The sequence below is a fragment of the Pangasianodon hypophthalmus genome, chromosome 8, assembly GCF_027358585.1.
Source record: "Pangasianodon hypophthalmus isolate fPanHyp1 chromosome 8, fPanHyp1.pri, whole genome shotgun sequence".
In the NCBI taxonomy this organism is placed as follows: Eukaryota; Metazoa; Chordata; class Actinopteri; order Siluriformes; family Pangasiidae; genus Pangasianodon; species Pangasianodon hypophthalmus.
In genome coordinates, this window is record NC_069717.1 from 8,530,884 (window position 1) to 8,553,795 (window position 22,912).

The 22,912-nt window shown below is 37.8% G+C and overlaps 1 protein-coding gene across 2 annotated transcripts in view; it reads right to left on the bottom strand.

Annotated features, from left to right (window-relative positions):
• Positions 1-22,912, bottom strand: part of nphp4 (nephronophthisis 4) — a 184,089-nt gene that overhangs the window by 93,906 nt on the left and 67,271 nt on the right. For both annotated transcript variants that reach the window (XM_053236026.1, XM_053236027.1), the window contains one exon: positions 22,317-22,431. In XM_053236026.1, the coding sequence (XP_053092001.1) occupies positions 22,317-22,431 (115 nt within the window). The remainder of the gene's footprint in view (positions 1-22,316; positions 22,432-22,912) is intronic.

Consider the following 22,912-nt stretch of genomic DNA (forward strand, 5'->3'; position numbering starts at 1 on the left):
CAGAAAAGACATCGCTGTGTTCAGACGTCCATAAATTCCTTTCTCAGTATATATATAGTGTCTACTGGCTGTTTGTACTTGTACTTTGTACTGTAAAAAAAAAAAAAAAAAAAAAATTTCAACTGAAAAATTTGGTCACTAAAGGGGCTCAAAAGTCTGACGTCTGATAATATTTACTGATATAATTTAATTTGGTTAAAAACAAAAGTACACTTGGAGTGTTAATATATTTCTATACTTCTACGCTTCTCACATGGTTCCAGACTTTCCTCATGCTGCCCATCTCCTCTATTAAACTTTAGCCTATAAAAGCTACAGTACGCATTCTGTTTGATCAACTTTTTGACCTTGAAAAATGAGTCATTTTCTTTGTGATCCAAATGGGCGCTTTCATTGCGGGTGCAGACCTGCTCCTCGAGCCAATGTAGGCGACACACATTTCATTTTGGAGCTTTTCCCTCAGGAGCGTAAGCTAATGAAGATGATCAAGCTTGCATCCCTCTCTAGAGGGGCTGTAGAATGGAGGACACGCTTTATACACACTAACACAAATGATTTCCAGCTTTTATGGGTTAGGGCTCAGATGGCGCGAGGCAGGGACACAGGTGATAACTGCTTGGAGGGCTTGGAAGGGCTCAGGCGCATAATCTGTCGAAAATGAGATAGCATAAGCACGCTGCGTTTCAGCTGAGAGCATCTTCATGGCACGCGGACACAAATAAGGCCAAATGCTTGAGTCACAAGCAGACAGGTCACATTTCACAAGACTTTGAATAATGCGTTGCAAGTTTACTACAAACAATTACTAATAATAGATTTCATAGTACAACTATTACTACAATTTATTTATTATTGTACTGTATTTATGATTATGATTCCCAACATAACAGCTTTAATCTAGTTAAAGGTCGACTCTCCATCTGTGTTTATCATGACACAAAGTTCAAAATTGGGTCATAGATCATAGAGAGCCATTCAGAAAGAGTTTTTCATGAAAGACTCTGTAGATACACGTTCCATGACTGCTATTTACCCTCTTGAAGCTTTTCAAAAGCCTTTAAGTCCTTTCTGTGACCTAAAGGCTTTTATTTAGCGTTGATGGAAGGAGTCTCCAGTGTTAGTGCTTTGTAGCAATCATATGTAAAGCTGTTTCTTTGAGTTTTCCTTCACACAGTCTTTAAGATGGAGGGCTTTGCAGTTCATCTATAACAAGTTACTTTTTTTTTTTTAATTCTTTATGGATTATTAACTCCAATAAGAGCTGGGGGTGATACAATATAATATTGATATTCTGATAAATTATATCACAAAATGCTTTTCTGAAATATTCTGGTATATTGTGATGTCTTTTAATTAAAGATTTTTAAAAATCTTTTTTTTATTTTTATGATTCCAAAGAGCTGATGTGTGGTTAAAATGTTTTACTTGATCTTTAAAATTAATCTTTAAAATGTTATTTTTTTTAAAAAAAATACTACTTTTCAGTATGAAATATTTTCCATTCATTTTTATAAATAAAAAAAATTATACTTAAAATATGAAAAAAAAGTAAAAATCAAATCAAATTAACAAAATTGAATGTTTTGTTTGCTCTGAAGGCAAACTATTGATATTTTTGTCATAAAACCCATCCCTAACTTCAAGATCGAGAAATAAATTGAGATTAGTTATAACAAGTGATAACAGGAACTAACTTGTTTCCAGAACATTAAACATAACCATAAACGGATAAAATGCATGACATGGTTCTTTAATAATTAATAATAAAACAAAATTGCTGTGTTATAAGAGGAAGAAAACACTTCAGGACGTGTTGCTATGGGGAAATAATCACAATGGGCTCCATAACACCACCTCATCACTGATTATTTTCTATAACAGCACATTATGTCATGTTTTATTCCTTACACATTAAAGGTAAAATGACAGTCTCGGAGAATAGTTCTTCACTTTAGCTGCATGTCGAATTCATTGGCGTGACTAATGATTTGCCTCCGAGCAAATGGAAACTGTCCTAGACAAACTAGAGACTGAGTTGTAAAAGGATTCTAATCATTCTAAATAATAACATATCAAAATCAATCAATAAATTTGTCATGATTTACAGATTCTTCAGTTTTATCTATCTGCCTTCAGGAAACCAGGGTACGACTGACATTTTTTATTAAAGCCTCATTTTTGCAAATATGTTTCATTCAATTCAATTTTATTTATATAGCACTGGAACAATGGACATTGTCACGAAGACGTTTTACCGAAATCCAGATAGAGATTTCTTTTTTTTCTTCCATAGACATTCATTTCAAAGTATTTCGCTTCATGGCACAATGTACACAATGATATCATCACCTGTGTGAAGCAATCTGCTATCTAATACATACTTATGCCCAAAATCTTATAAGTATTATATTAATACCACTGCTATAAACACATGAAACAATCCAACAGAATGCAATCAGAAAGAGACAGAACAGCTGCGTTAAGAAAATGAAAGAAACACTTTTGCTATAAACAGGAGGCGTGTGTTTGGGTTCGGCTTTGCAATGCCAATGCATGGTGATGCACTGTATACTGAATGAAGGGCTGTCATCAGCTTGAAAGAAGCACGCTATGCAGTGCTACGCTACATGCTACGCTACTTGGAGCTGCCAGCATGACTGATGGGTAAAAAAAGACTAGAATACAAATGACCCACAAGTCCACTGCAACATCAAAAGACCCGATAATGCCGTAAAGTTTCACACTGCATTGAATGTGAAGGAGAGCACATTGTGCATATCATTGGCTGAATCTCATGCTATTCACACCAGGAGGGGACGATTCCTCGCTCTCAATATGCCCAGTCCTAAGCTACATGCAGGCTAATTAAGCGATCACGTAAGCACACTCAGTCAGTGATCTCGAGTGAACATTCTGAGGATGATGCTAACTCAAACACGAAAAGAAATGAAAAGTGCCATTGGTGAGGAGTACTGTAGCATAGACGTAATAAGCTGAGAATGTACGAGCTGCAAAGATACAAATATGCTAAAGAGCATTGTACAAAACAAACAAACAAACAAACAAACATGAATAAATAAAATGCATATAAACAAAATAAACTACTAGAAGGTAAATGAGTGCTCTGGGGCAAAAAAAATGATGCTGTTGATTTAAGCGCAGGCCGAGTAATAACACTAAGACTGTAATTTCACAAGAGAGGTGGATTATTACAGGAGGGAAAATCTATCATCTGTGTGGCTGATTACAACGCCTACACACGCAAACGCTAAAAACATTTGATTGCATCCTGCCTCAACATTTCAATGCAGACCGACTTAACTGTCTACAATAATACGAAAAGAAAATGCATTTTGCCATTTACACAAAGGATATTTTCGGCATGACAGCATAAAATGTCACAATGCATAAAGGCATTCAAGAGTGGAATAAACATTTTAGCATAAACTGAGTGAGGCAGTAATAGAAAGGAACCCGTGATCAGTGATCTCAACCTGAACCTAAACCGAGCACAAACACAATCAAAGCTGTTCTACAAGAGAAATGCGTTAGCCGAGTGAAAATAAAACTGTATGTGTAATATACTGTATGTGATTCTCTGTTACAACCCTGACAAATCAGAGACACAAGCTCATGCGCAAGAAGTTAGGTCTGTTAACAAAAGCAATACATATAAACAATAAATCTACCTTAAAGACAAAAGCACAGAATCAATATAATAAGAGCAGCTAACTGAAATAGGAATCCTAAATGACAACAAATAATCAACATGATTAAAAAAAAAAAAAAAGAAAGAAAAGCAAAGAAAGGAGAGAAAATTGGAAAGAGATTTTTATTAAACTCACAGCTCCCTCCAATTTCCTTTAAGTCAATGAATCACTAGAAAAAGACATGGGCTGTTTAATCGAAAGGAAAAGAAAAAACACTTTAATCTTGACTGATGGAGACGAAGCGTTGTTTATGTGTGTTTGGAAGGTGGTCCTATTTCCAACCTGCAAAGTCATTATAAGCTAGTTAACTAGTCAGATTCTCTGGTATCTTTGGTATCTTCCTACAATGTAAATAATGCAACCAAAGTTTGGACATACTACATTGAATATATTGTATATTTTTCATTGTTTTGAAAATGTGCATGAGTTTATGCTAAACTAATACATGTGTATTTCTCAAATTGGACAGACCAAATTTCGACCAAATTTTCTGAATCGAAATGTATTTTTAGTATACATTTTGAATTTTTTCCACAGAAATAGCTTGTGTAACCAAAGAAATGGTTTTATTTAGACCTTTAGGGTCAGAAATTCCCCCTCTCTGCATGTTAATGCTGTTTTGTTTTCTCCATGTGCCTCTTTGTTACACTGTCATGTGTCTTGTGATAGGTGTTGATCCCTATTGTAGCCACTGTTACCTGTCTAGTTACTGATTTGTTTGTCTATTTAAGCCCTTGTGTTTCATTGTTTCAGTGCGTCTATGTTAATGTGTGTTTCTGAGCCTTGTTTCGCCGTGTTTCCCTGGTCGCTGGAAGATAACTTCCCAGTTTTAATCTGTTTCCGTGTTCTTGATTATGATCACGATACTGATGATACTCTTATGATAACCCTGCCTGCCTGTGATGTGATCCATACCTTAAACTATCATTATGATTACTGGACTTGCCCTAATAAACACCATGCCGATTCTACGCACTCCTTCATCAACCTGTATTTTACAGAAACAGCAAACAAGAAGTGCTCGGGTTTGAGGACTTTACGAAAAGCCTCTTGAATGAAGCTTATGATACTGGTTGAGAAGATGCCAAGAGTGGGCAAAGCTTCATCAGGGATACTCTTAAGAATTTAAAATATAGAATAGTTTTGATTTAACATTTTCTTGGTCACTGTATAATTCTATACGTACAATTACATAGTCATAATGTCTAAAATCCTAGAAAAGAGTAAATATGAATAAATCCCCCTATAAGCAGGTTCAAATTTTGACGACTCATGGCTTTCCTACCACTAAACTGAACTAAAACTATCATTTGCTGTGTCATTTTAAACCAGTAAGTTGGAATTTTAGGTCTCAAAACTACTAAAGCTACTGCTACAAATTAAGACTTGCAGAAACAAGAACCTAAAAACCTCTATAATTACACCCTTTTTCATCTACCATGGAAAATGTAAATGTAAATGAAGTCTGGCTCTGGTTTGCAGTCTAGAAAAGTTTCTTTTACCATCTCATCTAGCACTGTTGCTAAACAGAACCTTGTTTTTCATAAAACATTGCTAGCATGCACTGGTGCCAACTTCCAAACCCGATCAGCCATAAGCATCAGGCATCATGGGAAGCCATCTTGGCTCTGGCACTGATCCATCACAGCAGATTGCTTCACATCCTCTTCATGTATCCCTCCTGGTCAAAAATTCACAAAGGCATAAAAATATGCAGCAGCAGGAGTGTGGTTGGGGACGCCAGAAGCACTCGAGCAGCAATAAAAACGGCAGAGGTGTCTGAGGAGCACACGACTCAGCCACGGAGGGCCTTTGATGTGTCACTGACGATCGGGTGAGGAGTAGAGCCAAGCAAAACACACGATCCCACTGCATTACTCTTCAAAAGAGAAAGCTTAACCATCTGTTTTGTAACATTTAGAACTGTTCAGGATTTAAACAGGCTTGTTCTACACTGCTTTTTTTTTGGTAGTCTTTAGTTAAGAAACACATTCTACAAAATTCTAATTTATCTTTAAAAAGCAGGATGTTGATATTGGGCTGTAATGTGTACAGACGTGGTAACTCCAAAGGGGTTACTGACGGAGAGGAAGTAAATACACAGTAAACTGTAAAACATAACATGGTACATTTTCACTGTGAATTCAGAGATTCTCGGAGTTCATCAACACTGTGCAGCAAAGCAAGCCCAAAACATCAGTTTCACAGTAGGGATAGTGTTCTTTTCTCTTCTGGTTGGATTTTTACCAAAGAAAACTCAAAATATTTTTCTCTCATCTTTCCAAAGGACATTCTGCAAGACAGACTTTTCAACGTGCAGGCTGGTAAACTCCAGTCTGGCTGTTTTTTGTGTGTGTTTCTCTGTAAGAAGTTCTCTGGGTCTTCTAATACACAGCTTATTTTCATTCAGACAGCAACGACCGGTTCAACATGAAACCGTTGCACCTTAAGCTTGAAGGTCAGCTTGGATCTGTCTTGAATTTTCCTGGGCTCTTTCCTCACCATTCAAACAATCCTTCTCTTCAATCCTGAGTCAATTTTCCTCTTGAATCCACATATAGGCTACAATCCCATGGGCCTTAATAATGTTGGCAACAGGAATATGAAGCTCTTTGAAGATAGATTTGTAGCCTTTTAGTTGACCATGCTTGGCTATTACTTTCTAACCTCCTCAGACAACTCTCTGCTTTTCCTTCTCTTTTTCATGTTTGATGTGATACACTCTGTGACACACAACAGCAGCAGGGGTACTTATCTACATTCAGACAAGCCGATTGGTTAAGACTGAAGATACCTGTGTCTGCTTGAAGTTTCACTAAAATATAACTATCTTAACTTTCTTATAGCTTACTAAGGGTATCAATGACATGACAAGTTTCTTTCATTTCAATATTATTGAGGAAAAATTGTACATCACACGAATAAAATGCAAAGGTACCAATCATTTTGGGCCATGTTTGTGTTTGTATTTGTATATTATATAATGTTAATTAAGTTGGACATACACTGATATATCCTTTTTCTTATAAATTATTCTCATTTTACCTTGACAGAAAGCAAAGTTGCCATGTCAGTGCACTTTTCAAGTGGAAAATCAAGGTGTGACAAGATCACCAACCAAAAATTACTAATGTGAAATGGGAGTAATGGGTGGGGCTTCCCGGGTGTCCATTAATATCAAAACAGCTATGCAGCTGTCAATCATTCCAGACTTCTATGTCGATGAGACTATTATCTTGGCATATTTTTGAATGATAATTCATACTAATGTACTCCGATGTTAAAATGCAGCACTCCAACACAGTATTAAACAGGATGGTGATAAGTTAACTTTAAAACTCCTCTTCTCTGTGTATGAAGCAATGCATGATGGGGGAAAAAAAAAAAGACAGTCCATATGAATCTCTCAATCAGGTGCCTAACAGGCTGCCAGCAAAAGAAACAGAAGGCTGCATTTGTTGGCCAACATTAACTTCTTTGGGCTTGGCAGAGCCACCAAAATTGCCTGGACATGTGGCACTCAAGCACATACACACAGAGACATAAAAAAAGGTATTTTCAGGCCCTGTGGTGTCGTCTCTGCAGGAGAGCATGCGAAGGGGCAAACTCGCAGCAGGCCCATGTGGGAGATTGATGCACTTCTCAGTGGGAAGGAGTGACATTCTCTTTAATTAGGGCGCCACTGCTTCCTACCTGCACCGTCCGCTGAATGCGCACCCCCTGTGGATGGTATGCAGGAGCCCAGGGGGGAGTGACCTCTCAGCACAATGCTGAAGACATGCCTTTCCTTACTTTATGATGTTTAATTAACATTTCATTAACATTTCTGTGACATTTCTGTCTGGGACAAAAAAAAAAAAAAAGAAAGAAATAAACAAACACAACTTTATTTATTTAATTATTGGTTTATGCCACAAGTTCATGGTATTGAGGCCAAAAAGCATGATGGGAAGAGAGACAGAAAGTGAGAGAGAGAGAGAGAGAGAGAGCTTTTAATGCAGCACATTTTACTAAGGGGATATAAAAATATGAAACTATTAAAAATAGCATGATTATTGACATGGCGGTCTCATCTCTCATTGATATGCCCAAAAAAACAAACTCTTTTTACAAAATGCATTTGACTTAATAAATATACCAAATAAATACAACTTGGTGAACTGTGTAAACTTTGCGAACTTGGTAAATGTGGTAAGAGGCTAATTTCAAAAACGTGTTTGCGCCAGGGAAAACGTAAAACAACGTGGGACATGAGAATTGGGAACCTGCTCTAATTTAACCTCCATTTAACCTGGAATGATAAGTAGGTCATGTGCTTTTATAACTGAACAAGTGCAAGTATTAATCAGGTCTGTTAGACAGGAGACATGGATTGTTTTCTGATATGATAAGCAGAATATGTGGTTTAACACATTTTCAGATAGAAAGAAATAATAACAGAGATAAAGTGTAACCGCAACTGAAAAAAAAAATTAAGGCTGAGTTGTAAGGGTGAGATCAAGTGTGGATTGTAATCTGGATCATAAACATGAAGTGCTGGTTTTAAGTTACATTTACGTGCATATCAGATGATTTTATTTGCTACTTGCGAAATCATAATTCCAATCCCATTGCATTTGAGTCCAGCGCCAATGTAAGCTATATTGGTATCTTCCCCTACTGTTAAATTACACATAATGCAACCAAGCAACCAGTGATAAAAAAAATGTAAGTCAATGCAAGTTGCATTTAGAGAAATAAAGAAGTCCTTTCCAATAGAGATTGAAACATTCAGTTTTGTCACCAAAATAAAAGACTCCCAATAAAGTTGAACTATGAAAATCAGGTATCAACATTGTTTTTCAAGCTCTAATTTGTTATTACGGCTTGAAGGTGATGTTTTTTTTTTTGTTAGGCAATTATCTACAATAAATCCAATAGCACATGGACACAGCAATTATCTGGACTGTTGAATTTCTCTTTTATTAATATAAATTACAGGTCCCAGATTGCAGGTCTTTATCACAGGGAAGTAGGGGACTGTGATTGGGACTGATAAAGAGGAACAGTGGCCCAAGGGTGGTTTATAATCTGAAAATGGTAGAGGAGTAGTGTGTATGTTAATGAAGAAAAATAAATAAATGAAGAAGAAAAAGAAGAAGAAGAAGAAGAAGAAGAAGAAGAAGAAGAAGAAGAAGGGCTCTTATCCTGGGTCTATTGTCTTCTGGAAGTCTGAAAACAGAGATTCTGGGAGATCAGCAATACTGTGAATTCAGAGATTATGAGAACGCATCAACATTGTGATGAGAGATTCTGGGAGCTCATCAATATTGTGAATTCAGAGATTCTGGGAGATCATCATCACTGTAAAGTCAGTGATTCTGGGAGCTCATCAGCATTGTGATGGCAGAGATTCTGGGAGCTTATTACAAAGTCAGAGATTTCTCATACACTTTCTTACTAGAGAAACAACAGAGCACAAACTATGAACAAGGATATTTTAAAATATACCCTGTTAAATCTTGATGAAAGTAATGTTTCAGAAATTGCCAGAACTAAATCATTTTTTTTTTTCAATAAATTTTACAAAAATGAAATTTCAGTGGATTTGGCTAAAAGAAAGCTGAACACAAAAGTCAATGTAGCAAAGGAAATTGTCCTATTTTACACCCCTTTCAGCATCCTTATAGCCAAATCCATCTGAAAAGAAGCTTGTAAAATGGTCCATTTCATGCACTCCTCAGCTCTTAATAATTCTTTTAAATATTAAAGCATTGGTAATCTGGGTTTCTGGAACTTTTCAGTCAGTGGAATTTAAAGTATCTTTTGGAGTACACTTGGTTATAGTTTGCTCTCTGTCTTCACTGGAGGGAGAACATATAAGTTCATGCTTGAATGTTTTATTCCTGAGTCAAATGTTCAATAAAACTAACTACACTGCACCAGGTTTTATCAAACTTGTGTATTGCACTTTTTCCCCTCATATCTGCTAAATGACTGCTTGCTCCCATCCTGAGAGTGACCTTACTAACTATACTTAAATATGGCCGAAATCACTGTATTACATAATCAATATAGCAATATTTTAGAAAATCTTTGCAGACATACAAATTGTGTGAAATCAGATTCATTCCATCACAGTATTACTTAAGAACATGATAGAAATAATTTAAGTGAGAGCAGTGGGATTAGCTATATGATGAGTTTGCTTTGCAGTATGTGTGAAATTTTTATAGGGACTGGCAACAAGTTCTGAAACAAAAGAGAAAGAGAGACAGATGAGAGAGAGAGGGAGGGAGAGAGAGAGAGAGAGAGAGAGAGAGAGAGAGAGAAAAAGAGAGGAGAGAGGGAGTTACCCTTAACAGCTAATACTGCCACAACATCTCTGTAATCAGTTGGAGCTGTCAGTTAAAATTCACAAAGGTCAGAGGTCATCTGATGAGATGGCACACCATTATCATGCACACTTTCATCATTCTTGTCACACGCGCCTGCTTCATGCTTCGTCACACTGGAGAAACACCGCCACCCCTTGTAGACAGCATACCCACCGCCTTAACTCTCTGCTAATTACCATGCTGTTACAGGCTCTGCATGCGCAAGTGTGTCTTCTAGACCTGTTTCACCCCATTAGCCGCAACAGATCAAACCAATTAAACTGGCAGTGCCCGGCATCGCCCTGCTACCCAGAAGAGCCACAGGGCCAGAGGTACGTAGTTCAGGAGGCAAAACACAACTTCATGCAGCTGCACAATGTGCTCGCAGTGCATTTGAAATTAACATTCAGTTTATTAAGGCTGTAGCTCATCACGCAAACTGTGCCTGGGACGCCTACTAAACGCACACTGCGTGAAGTGCAAATTCTGGTTTAAAAGCCGAAATGGTGACAACGGTCAACCACTGAGCCCTCAACATGCTCTGGACTAAAAGGTAAATGAAAGTTCAGTAAAGAAGATTGGGTATTAGTGCTTAACTGAAGACGCTCATGTCAGAACAAGAAAATGGTGTGGAGGGCATATATGTCATCTGAATAGTATATTTTTAACAGAAAAAACTGAAAAAAAGCTTGAAAAAGCCCAGCCAATCTGTTTTCCATTATTCTTGTGGTCAGATTCGATTCCTGAAACAATTGGAAAATATATTCTGACTTATGTGCTATGACCAGCACTGTGAGATCTACATGACAAAATTGATAAGCAGTATTAAAAGACACCGTTCCTCTGAATAACTCTTTCACAAAAGCCCTATCTGGACAGGATTAAATTTACATGGGGTCATGGTTTGCATAGTGTCCTGGGGTCCAGATGGATTTTATTTCATTTTTTTCTCCATCCTCCTCTTAGAAAATTACAGACCTACAACTCAGGTGTGATCATTTTAGTCCCATCTGGATGCATATATCCATATTTGTCGATACAGATGTCACCACGAGTTGGGAAAAAAAAAATAATAATAAAGTTTTTGCTTGACTTCTGCTACTTAACGTATTTAGTCTCATAGAGTGTGTATCAGTGACCCCCCTTAAATACTAAACACGGAAAACGAAAAATGGATGCTTCTCTTATACTTCGCAATTATTGTTTTATTAAATTGTTGCTGGAACTTTGGTTCGCCTCATACTGAAATGAGAGCCAGCGTGTCTTCTCCACTCCAGTACCTCTTCAATCGCTTGGACGCCATGTTGTGAATGGAACGTGATCATCTGACCGCGTGACGCAAACATTCGGGTTTGTAGAAAACACAACCTGCTAGAAACTCACTCCTCCCATGATCATTGTATTGCTGTTCAGTTGCAAGAGGTTTCATCACTGAAGAAAGGTGTGAAAAAATTATTACAGACATCCCTCTGATAAAATAATCCAATCCAAACAGGGCTAAAGTTGCTTAAGTGGTCCTGTATTATAACACATTTTATTATAAAATAAATAACGTGCACTGGCAGTACAAATATAGATCAATTTTGTGGTAAAACAATGCACTTAGAATACAGCCTAACTGAGTCAGAAAACAGGTGCAAACAGCTTTGTACAACATGCGGTTGTTTCTGAACCCCACTCTATCCCTCTGGCTTTCACTCCATTACCCACAAACCCAAGCTGTTCTACTAAACAGTGCCGTACATCAGACACTGCCAAGCCCCTCGTTATTATTTCATTGCGCACAATTGACAGACGCTGATCCAGAGCACGTTAAAAGCAGCCATTTTGGATTGAACACAGCTCACACTTCATCTGACGCTTCGGAAAATTGGTGTTGACAGACTAGTATTAGGGGCTATCTGTGTGGAGGATCAACTGTCAGTCTCACAGAGCCATGGGTAAGAGACTGAAAGTGTGATAGAGAATGAGGAGGGGGGAGTGAGAATGAGAGAGGGGGGCAGGAGTGAACAATACACTACAGGGAAAATGTCTTTTGTTCAAACATTTGTGCTTTTCTGAAAGCATGCACTTAAATTATTTATTCAGGCTGCATTCTAACCTTGCCTTGGGAGAAAATGATGAAAACTTCGTTATCTAAGTGCGCTTTTCTCACACAAAGAATGTCTCGCTTGTCGGATAGCTATGTGCAATAACAAATTCAATTGATTAAGCTAATCAAATACCGGCTGTCAAAATGTACACGATGATTGTCATCATCAAAACAGAGAACTTACACACTGTCTCCAGGGGACAGTGAACAAAAGTTTTAAAATGTTTAAAAGAACTAATAAAAAGATATAAATAAAGACATTCAGCCAACAGAACAGAACAGAGTGAATGAACCAGCGATTAGATCTACGCTGATGTTAGCATGAACAGAGGGGATCTGAGTGAAGGGACAGCGATGAGGCTTGGGTTTAAAGGCAGCGAGTGATGTGGATGATGCTGATAATCAGAGTGAGAACTCATTTACTGTTATAAACTTATAATTCATTAAAATTTGGCAGTCAGCAGTCAGGTTGTTTTCCATAAGTAGATTAGGTTATAGACATAGAGGTAGGCAGGCCATCTTTCAGTCGAACTGGAATGAAATCTATGTTCCCCTTTTTCCATAACTGAATATATAATATAAAGTAGAAAATGCCAAGGATTTCAGTTTCGCATACAGCTCCATGCATTAGACTGAATCATATATTACATTATAAGTATAAAACAAAATAATAGATGCTAAGAAAATTTGTTATAGGAATCAGCCGCAGTTTTGTTAACATTCTAAAGAAAATCCAGGATTTAATGTATATGCTGACAAAAGTCTCCATACATAGGGGATATCAACACTTTTTAGGGAAATGTAACATTATTTACAAAGCATCCTCTACATGATTGCCATTTCTTTGTAAACACACACTGAGTCGTCTCTCCCACTCATGATGAACTTGTGTTAACACATCTGGTGTTATGCATGTAATTGCACTTCGAATGCATTACTTTAAATGTTCTTTGTGCTTTATCATTTCCTCGTACGCAAATACATTCTTCATTTGTCAAAGGCATTCTTATAGGCTGTATATATATATATATATATATATATATATACACACACACACACACAGAGAGAGAGAGAGAGAGAGATGATATAGATATAGATATATATAGACTAAGTATAAAAGATTTTGGAAGAAATTTTGCTAAAAAGTGCTAATTTAATTGCACAAAAAATCCTTCCATACACCTCTAAAACAAATCTTGGCACACTGAAACACAGCAATATTACTCCACAATTATTAATGGAAATAACCCCAGGATATTATCCTCTACTATCGACTTTCTATTAAACCTCTGACCGGCAACCATTGAGGGCTCATCATTAAAATTTGAGGAGTCAGCTAAAGTCATTGTAACTGCCACTTAAAGAAAAAAATCCACCCTGAACGACTTGCATATTAATCTTTTTTTTTTTTAGCATGTGGTCTTTAGTGTCCAAGATTTATTTTGTAATGAAATTCTGAGCTGACTTTTTAGTTTAAACTTCTTTCATTGACACATTGCTTTATTTTATATTTGGTTAACAGTTATCTACAATGTCATTCTGTACAGTCAGATGTCAAACAGACAAGTTCCCAATGTTAAAAATTCATGCTAATACCCCCGTCAAAGCCATTGTGCTTGTCATCTTGTGGATTGCTAACTAGCTGAGCTGAATCTCTGCCATAACTAAGCATAACTGTTGTATAGCTGCTTTGCCTTCTGGAACTTGTGTCTAATAAGTCCATTCTACATTGGATTTCTCATTAATGTGACATTGACCATTACTGTAAAATGGTGAGTGAGAAAAGAAACTCTGTTGTTGGTAAGTAGAGACTGATTTTCTTCATTAATGTTATGGAAAAGTTCAGGCTTCTGATCAAGTCGTATTACAGAAACTGGTCATAGTTTCAATGACCCTGATTAACTGATGGGAAGAAATTATGAATCTGCATCATTTTTTGTCCATAGGTCTCACAATATACAATCAGACATACATTATACATACCCAACTCATAATCAGAATGTTGTAAACCTTGGCAAATTGTATGAAAGCTGTGGTGTACCTCAAGGGTGTATCTTTTGTTAATTCTTAATTTTGGTTGGCTGCTTACACTATCCTAAACATCCTAAATTAGATGAAGTACAATTTCTCAAAAATGAATACAGGAAAATAATCTTTTTCATGGGGTTTACATCACAGAAATGTAAAAATAATAAGTAAATTAGTAAGTTTGGCAATTAATATTAATACTGAGCCTTGAGAAAGGGGTGATTTTCTTGACTTGACCTCATTATTAATAAATCAGTATTTGCTCAACGTAGAATCATTACCAGTAAGACATTAGCTTGCACTGCATGATGCCAGGAAGTTGACTCATGCTTTTGTTTTCTCTAATTTGGACTAAGAAATAAAACATAATGGAGTGTGCGCTGTTATAGGAAAATAATCCATAACAGTGTAGTGTGATGCATGTCCCAAAGCATTTCATTTATTTTATAGCACAGCAATTTGCCAACAATAGCAATTTTAAATTTATGAATGAATGGCATCTCATGTTTTTTAACCATTAGTAGCTACATTAAATGTGTGGAACATCTGAGAAATAAGTTATTTCCTGTTATTACTTACATAATAGCAGCTATAAACTATCATGCCCTCAACAGCCTCTCTGTTTTCTCTCTTTTTGGAAAAAAAAAAAAAAAGTTCATCATGTTAACAAGAAACCATAATGTGCAAAGCTCTCTGCTCCGAAGACTTTCCCATGGCGGAAAAACTACTGACTGTTGCAATGTGTTGACACCCGAGACTCCTTCAGTAAATGTTACATAAACGACCCCTTACAGAAGCCTTCATCATATCAATGATTATACCTTTTTCTTTGTTAATGAAACATTTTTTAATCCATTTATTATTAGGCTTACATAACGTGGGCCATCTACCATTACCAAGTCTCTGTGAATTAGTGTTACAACTGAAACAATAATGTATTAGAACAAGCATATTATTATAAACCTATTATTTTTATTTCAGTCATAACTACTCTCAGAGTTGTGCTGTTATAGAAAATGATTCAGCACCTTCTGAACAATCAGATTTGAGACTTTACATAACACCGCTGTGGTATAATGTTACAGCTGTTTACTGGCTCATCCCAAAAGAACACAACAGGAAAAGTTCTCACTGAAACACAGAAGAAGGACAAGTGCTGAGCCTTCCACCCATAGCAGAACCATCTGTCAAGCATCTGTAGTTGGGAATAAGTTAAAAAAAAAAAAAAAAACATAGCTTTGTGGGTGGAGTTTCCTTTTTTTTGTTCACTAATTTTCCTTTTTTTGCTGCTCATTTTGCAAAATGGTGAAAAAACAAAGGCTGCTAGTTCTCCTGATCAGTGCAATTCTGACTAGTTTAGGGAAGGACTTTGTTTTATTCCGAGCCCAGTATGTCAGTGCAGCTCATTTTGGAGCAGTTGGGAACACTGCTCATCATGTTCAGAAAGGTGTGGCGTCACAATCCGGTGATTTGCTAATTAGTCACCGGCTCTGCGATACTCTATTCGGCAGATCTTTCAAAACATATTAGAGGAATAATCACATGGTGGTGAAACACAGTAAACAGTAGCTTAGGCATAATTGTGAGAGGGAAGGGAGGGAGGGGGAGAGAGAGAGAGAGAGAGAGAGAGAGAGAGAGAGAAATGAAAATATTCTCTATGTCTCACTTCTGGGCTACACAGCTCCATCCAGTGGCAGTCAGCAAGCTTGTTCTAAGACTAAGATTAGGAAAATAAGATTTTCTGGGTCAGTGCTAACTCATTGAGCTGGAGAGAAATTACAGAGTTAAGTATAATTGTTACGGCAAGAGTTAAAAGAAACATATACCAATGAAACAAATACTCATCCAAATAAACCAGCCGTCTGACCCATTATAATGTAAAAGAGGATACAATGATTGCAAACCATTATAATAGGAAAACTTCTACTATAGTCATTTACACTTACCAGCCACTTTAGCACTGAACACTGGCTCATTTGTCCAATTATTTAATTAGCCAATCCTGTGTCAGCAGCACAATGTATAAAATCATGCAAATACAGGTCAAGGCATGCAGTTAACATTCACATCAAACATGAGAAAGGGGGAAAATGTCATCTTAGTGTCTTTGACCATGGTATGGCTGTTGGTGCCAGACAAGCTGGTTTGAGTATTGCCGAAATTGCTGATCTCCTGGAATTTTCACCTACAACAGTCCTTAGATTTTACATAGAATGGCAAAAAACATCCAGTGTGTGGCATTTCAGCAGGCAGAAACACCTTGTTAATAAAAGAGGAAAATGGCCAACATGGTCCAACTAACACAAAAACTCAAATAACCACTCTTTACAAATGTGGTGAGCAGAAAAGCATCTCAGAATGCACAACAAATCAAACATTGAGGTGGATGTGATACAACAGCAGAAGACCACATCAGATTCTGCTCCTGTCAGTCAAGAACAGGAATCTGAGGCTTCATTGGGCACAGGTTCACCCAAACTAGACACTTGAGGATTGAAAAATCACCTGGTCTGACGAATCTCAACATCCAGATGGTAGGGTCAAAATTTGGCATCAAACACATGAATACTTGGACCCAACCTGCTTTGTGTCCACAGTTCAGGCTGGTGGAGGTTGTGTAATGCTGTGGGGAATGTTTTCTTGGCAAACATTGGGCCCGTTAATACCAATCAATGTTCGTTTGAATGCCATAGACTATCTCAGTATTGTTGGAGACCATGTGCATTCCTATATGGCCACAAGTTACCCATATAATGGCTAGTTCCAGCATAGAAGTACAAAGCACAAGTCATTTAAAAAAAGGTTCCTCAAACTAGTTCCATAGCCTTCCCAGTCACCAGATCTGAGTCCAGTAGGGAATGTTGGGATGTGGAGATTCCCAGCATGAATGTGCAGCTGACAAATCTATTTTGCAATGCACTCATGTCAGCATGGATCACAATCTCAAAGGAATGTTTCCAACACCTTGTGGAATCAATTCCATGAAGAATTGAGGCTGTTCTAAGAGCAAGGGGAGTCCTAATAGCCAGAAGTTAGTGTGTCCATTACCAACCTGTTTAATTCACAGCTCCATTCTAATGACAAGCACTGTCCTTGTGTTCACTAGCTTTGCTTTTAAGCCAGAACACAGTTCAGCAACAGCAGCTAGAACAGGAGATGATTTATATCCATTTTGGTCAGAACAACTAAGCTAAACACAGCTAAAAGCTCTTTGATGATCCACTTCACTGTGGACTAGCAACTCAGGAAGATTTATTACAGGTGTGAAACTAAAAGACATATTGCACTCTGTTAAACAAGCTTCCTCACTTAGAGAAGGCCACATGTGGACTAGGAAAGGATTTTAAAACATTTGTGAAGGATGAAAAGATACCACCCTGCATCAAACCTTGTTGGAAGCTTCAGCATGATCCTGTACATTATGAACCATGTCATTAAGCACATGGTTACAAAATGGTCATGTAAGATCACATGATCACATTTAACAGGGAAAAAATTACAACTGCAACTAATCATAGCTTCACAGTTAAGCAGTTAAAAAAGTCGGATTATCAGTCTTTCAGACTCGTGACCAGCCATACATTTTCTTATGCAGTCCCTACACCAATCAGAAGTATTTTCATTCAGCAATAGGTTTATGTGCGTCATTATCCTATTTGTGCTGGAAAAAAAAAAAAAATCTTGGGTTAAGGACATGTTCTCTCTAGCTAAGCCTGATAGATAGAAACATGTTTTTTTCCATCTAACAATGATCCTTCCATTATTTCTTCAAATAACTGAATTAATATCAAGCAAATACCATATTTCCATGGAAATCACCACCCTCATGTTTTTCATTTGAAGTTGTTACTAGGAAAGACATTAAGAATGCAGAAATATCGGCATTGCTCAGAAATCCCAGCTCTAGGACGTGTTGACAGCTGACGTAATTAAAAGTCCGGCACTTTAAAGCTTGTGAATGTGGTTTTCACAGAGGCTACAGCTTGAGCACATTTTTAACCAATCAGACAGTTGGATTCTAAACTCAGAGCAGTGAGAAGCTTGGTGTCTCTGAGCTGCAGTTATTCCTGCTATATCCGTCAGCACAGTGACGTCCACGACATCATCCTTTAACACGAGCTAAAAATACAGCGACCCACGCAATTTGTCTCTCTCCCACGTCCTCTCCCTCCCTTCATAAAACATTTACACATGCCTGTTTTTAATGGTTCCAAAATTCTAATTTGAGAGCAGAATAGTGAGAGAAAAAGGCTGGATTCTGAGCATTTCATATTCACAATATAACATACAGTGACAAACGGTGTAGTGTGTAGGGTGGGAATAAATTTAAAGTTGTAGGAAACATTGTGTACAGGCTTCCCTTCTCATCACTGCTGGAGTGAATTGCTATATGGAGCATGCGGTTAGCTATTAGCTGAACGCCGGCTTGTTTTCTCCCTTTAATTGGAGACTCCTGTGACCTGAGCCAGTGGAAAATGGAAGCGCCAATGTGCTAACAGCGTCCATCCTCCTGGCGCACTGCAGTGAAATTTCACCCACGCACATAATTGACGGAAGCTCTCCCGTGACTTAACTGAGGTGACGTGCATTCATAAAACACTCTGCAGCATGTAGCGAAAGAAAATAAGCACTTAGGGGACATCTTGCTTAATACAATGTACATCTCTTTCTTTTGTGTGGTAGGGTGGTTATATGTCAGATTGGACTCCAATATGTTTGTAATGAGGCTCTATTGGGGCATGTGTGGGAGTGTGTTTGTGTGTGTGCTGTCAGGTTGCAGCAGCGTGTGTGTTTGTGTTTGTATTCTTGGCCTGTTGGGTATCTGGTCTCAGGTTATGTGTGGGTACAGTGTCCTGCTACAGTCATAAAGTACAGTCCAAAATCTCTGACTGTTTATCCCAAACTGTTAAATAGATTTCCAGTAAATTAAGTTTCTTCTTATTTTCTAAAAAACAACAGTGATTCTTAGCACAATAATAAGTAAGCTAAAGTTATTTATTGTTTACTAAGCCACAATTATTGGGTGTTGATCATTAAACAACGATTAGTCTGTCACGGTGTCCAAAACTAAACTTGGACAGTATTCATAAGCAGAAGGGATAAAGTCCAGTTCAAATTCATTATCTGAATATAAGTTACTTTCCCAGTTTAAGATTTAGTTACTTTCCCAGTTTAAAAAAAACAGCCATTTGTTCAATTAGCAATAATAGTTATGTAGATAGATAGAATTAATATCCCCAAGAAGCACCTTTTTTCACAGAACTTTGATTGACAGGGCACATAACCAACCACAGACCTTTTCCTCTCAGTAAACATGTGAGATTATCTCATTTACCTACCACTAAGTGTTCATTGTGTCACAGCATTCAGATGTGTGAATCAACATAAGTTCCAAAAGCCAATCATGTGGAAAGATTGCGACCTTCAAAATTCTGAAACTTGTAGCCGGAAAAGTGTACAAACAATATCAGATGCTCTGCTGCATGTGGGCTGTTGATATCTTGGCAATCTTGGCAATCTCAAGATATCATCTCAATCTGTTTGTTTACGAGTACCCTGTATGCACCAAAATGCACCTTCTGTTATTGATTTCAATAAAAAAACAGACAGACAGCACACCAATGAAATCTGATGTGAAAAAATCCATTGAAAGAGGTTGTCAGAGACAAACATTTTGACAGAAAGTACTCTGATGTGACCATTCATAAGGCAATAGGAGTGAGATTGTAGGATATGGTATGGGGTAGGACTACAGGAATTCATGTCCACATGGCACAAGATGTAGGTAAATCTATAAGGACAGCTAACAGCGAACTTTGGGATGTAGAACACTAGCTGTGAAAGAGCATGCTAAAATGAAGCAGGATAGGATATTATAGTATGTTAGCAAAAAATGCAAATATTGCTTCAAACTGCCTCACAGCTCTAGGGTCTGTGTGGAGTTTCTCTGTATACTCCTCATGTCTGTGTAGGTTTCATCCAGTCACCCCCAAACCCCCCCCCAAAAAAAAACGGTAAATTGCCTTTAGGTGTGAATGAGTGAGCTGTTATTGTTCATGGTGGTCTGTGATGATCTGTTGTCCCATCCAGGGTGTATTCCCAAATCCCAATGCCGAGCATTCCCAAGATAAACTGTGGATCTACCATGTCCCAGACCAGGACAAAGTGGTTACTGAAGATGAATGAATGCTTCAAGCTCAACATCCTTGGCTACATGCTGCACTTTTCTGCCTGAAAACAAATGTGACTACAATACATCTACAATAAAACAGAAACAAATATCAGTGTGTTTTCTTCTGGATGCCAAAATGTCCTTGCAAGCAGTCCAACACACAGACTCAGGAGACAACATTAACAGCAGAGCTTTTTGTTTTGGACACACCTTGTGTGGTAGGGGTACACCATTAGTGTTAATGCGACCATTTGGACAAAACATATGGACATATCGTGCCTGAGAATACAAACAAAAAACAGGATATTCCGAAAATTTTCACAATTTCCCAAACAGCCAAGCAACTGTGTGTAGGTTTCAAATCTGAATTAATCAGTATCAACTGAAATTTGTTAACTGTCGATAAACGATGGAATAAAACAGTTCTTGGCTCTACATTCAGACTTCTGGGCCATGTATGTGGCATCAGTCTGTAATGAGGGCTCCCTGTAGATTAACCTGCTGAAGCACACCACTGTGTTTTGGTGGGTTTTATTATGGAAGCACTAATCCAGAGAGGATCTACGCAGGAGCAGGACTGCGAGCCAAGGAGAGCAGTGGGAACCTGCTGGGATCACTGTAGACCTGCTATCTGCAATCCCATAGTCCTCCTTCTCTGTTCATTCTCTTTCTCTCTCCCTGTTTCTTTACAATGTGTTTATTTACTGAAGCTGTCCTGCCAAGGATGGCTGTTTAATTTCCTCTGGGACAGACACACTAATACACCAGACAGAAAGAGACAGACAGAGAGAGACAGTCTGAGACAGCAAAAACAGAGTAAAGCAGAGTGAAAGAAGGAGAGACATAAAATAAAAAGAATAAAATCTTTTAGATCCCCTTTCTCACTTGTACAGGCGTGTGCGCGCGCGCGCGCGTGTGCGTGTGTGTGTGTGTGTGTGTGTGTGTGTGTGTGCGCGTTATAACAAGCAGCAGTCTTACACCTCTCCCTATGGGGCTTTGATTCAGTAACACAGCTGCCACCATGTATTTCATACAGTGTGTTCCTTCATCTTAAACATACTGAACTCATACTTTACAGTATAACGTAAAGGAAACTAGGCCTGCTTTTAAACAGGTGAGACAGTATGAAATGATGCTTTAGCTGCAGATTAATGTGAATGCACACACAGAAGTCGCTAAAAGACTTGACTACTGAGATCTCCACTTTCAGTCTGATCTCAGTATACAGTCCTTTAAACCATTGCTGGATACACCCTGATGCTCTATTTCTGCTCGGAGCTTGCTGCACTTATGCCTCACCTTCTGCTGTGGTGTATGATTCCACATAGATACCCTCAAGATTTGTACTTCCCAAAACCAGTTTATGCCCAAGACTCACCCTTGCTTCAGTGCATAAGCTAGCCTGGATACTGTAGACTTGTACCTAATTGTTAACAAATTGGACTCAAACACCAGTCTATATATAATCAGAATCAGAGATCCAAAAAAAAAAAAAAGCCTTGTTATTTTTAAATCTCATTATTTAATCTCTCTTCAATAAAGCATAGCTCCCTGGTATGGCTTTTACTTCTAAAGCATCATGTTTATGGAATCAGCACAGACTCACTCGGCTACATTAAAGAAAAAATTGTCTGATAAAGCTTATAACCAATTGCAGCAATATAAATAACTATAATATTGTACCATCTGTTCTACTTCGTTTTTCCATTTTTTTGTTATTTTACTCTTTTATCTTTCTATATTTATTCTTTTTGTTCTGTTTTTCAAGCTTTTATTTTCATCACTTGTTGTGTCTATTTATCAGTTTTATTTTGGTTCGACCCTTGTTATGCTATGTTATTTATACATTCCTTTTTCTCTTTACTCCTGTGTAGTGCTGCTTTGAGACTATTTTGACTGTGAAATGTGCTATACAAACAGAGCCAACCTGATTTAACACTTGGACAAACGTGTGTTACCTTCCCATCTCCGGCAAGGGGAACGGAGAAGACGTACTCCAGCTGGAAGAGCAAGCTGAAGGCTGGGTGCCTTATCATTCTCAGCTCCACGTTACCACGTAGCATCAGGGCAGAGCTGGAGGAGAGAGAGACAGCCATGAATGCTCAGCACATGCATTATCAGCCAGCAAGACTCAAACTGTGTGTGTCTACCACGATTAAAGTGATCTATTTACTGTGGTGACTCACAGCAGATGCTCAGAGTCCTGATTCATTCATGTCTGTTATATCACAGTAAGCAGTTTGTACCACCGCCATACTCTCATGCTCCAAACAGTGCTACTCTTCAAAATTATTTCCGTTATTATTTATTATTACTTTTCTCCAAAATTTAAATTTTTTTCCCAATTGCCTCTCATGGCTCAAGGGTATGGCCATGCATATGTACTGTATTACAGTAAAAATGTTTTTAAAGATAAAAGGTTTTATCTAACCTAATCTCCATGCACCAAATCTGGAACGTATGTGTGATTACAAAAATTTATACATTTACCGGTACTCAGAAAAGAACAGAAGATCAGAATAGTCAAAACACCATGGATGGGCAGTCTGTGTGA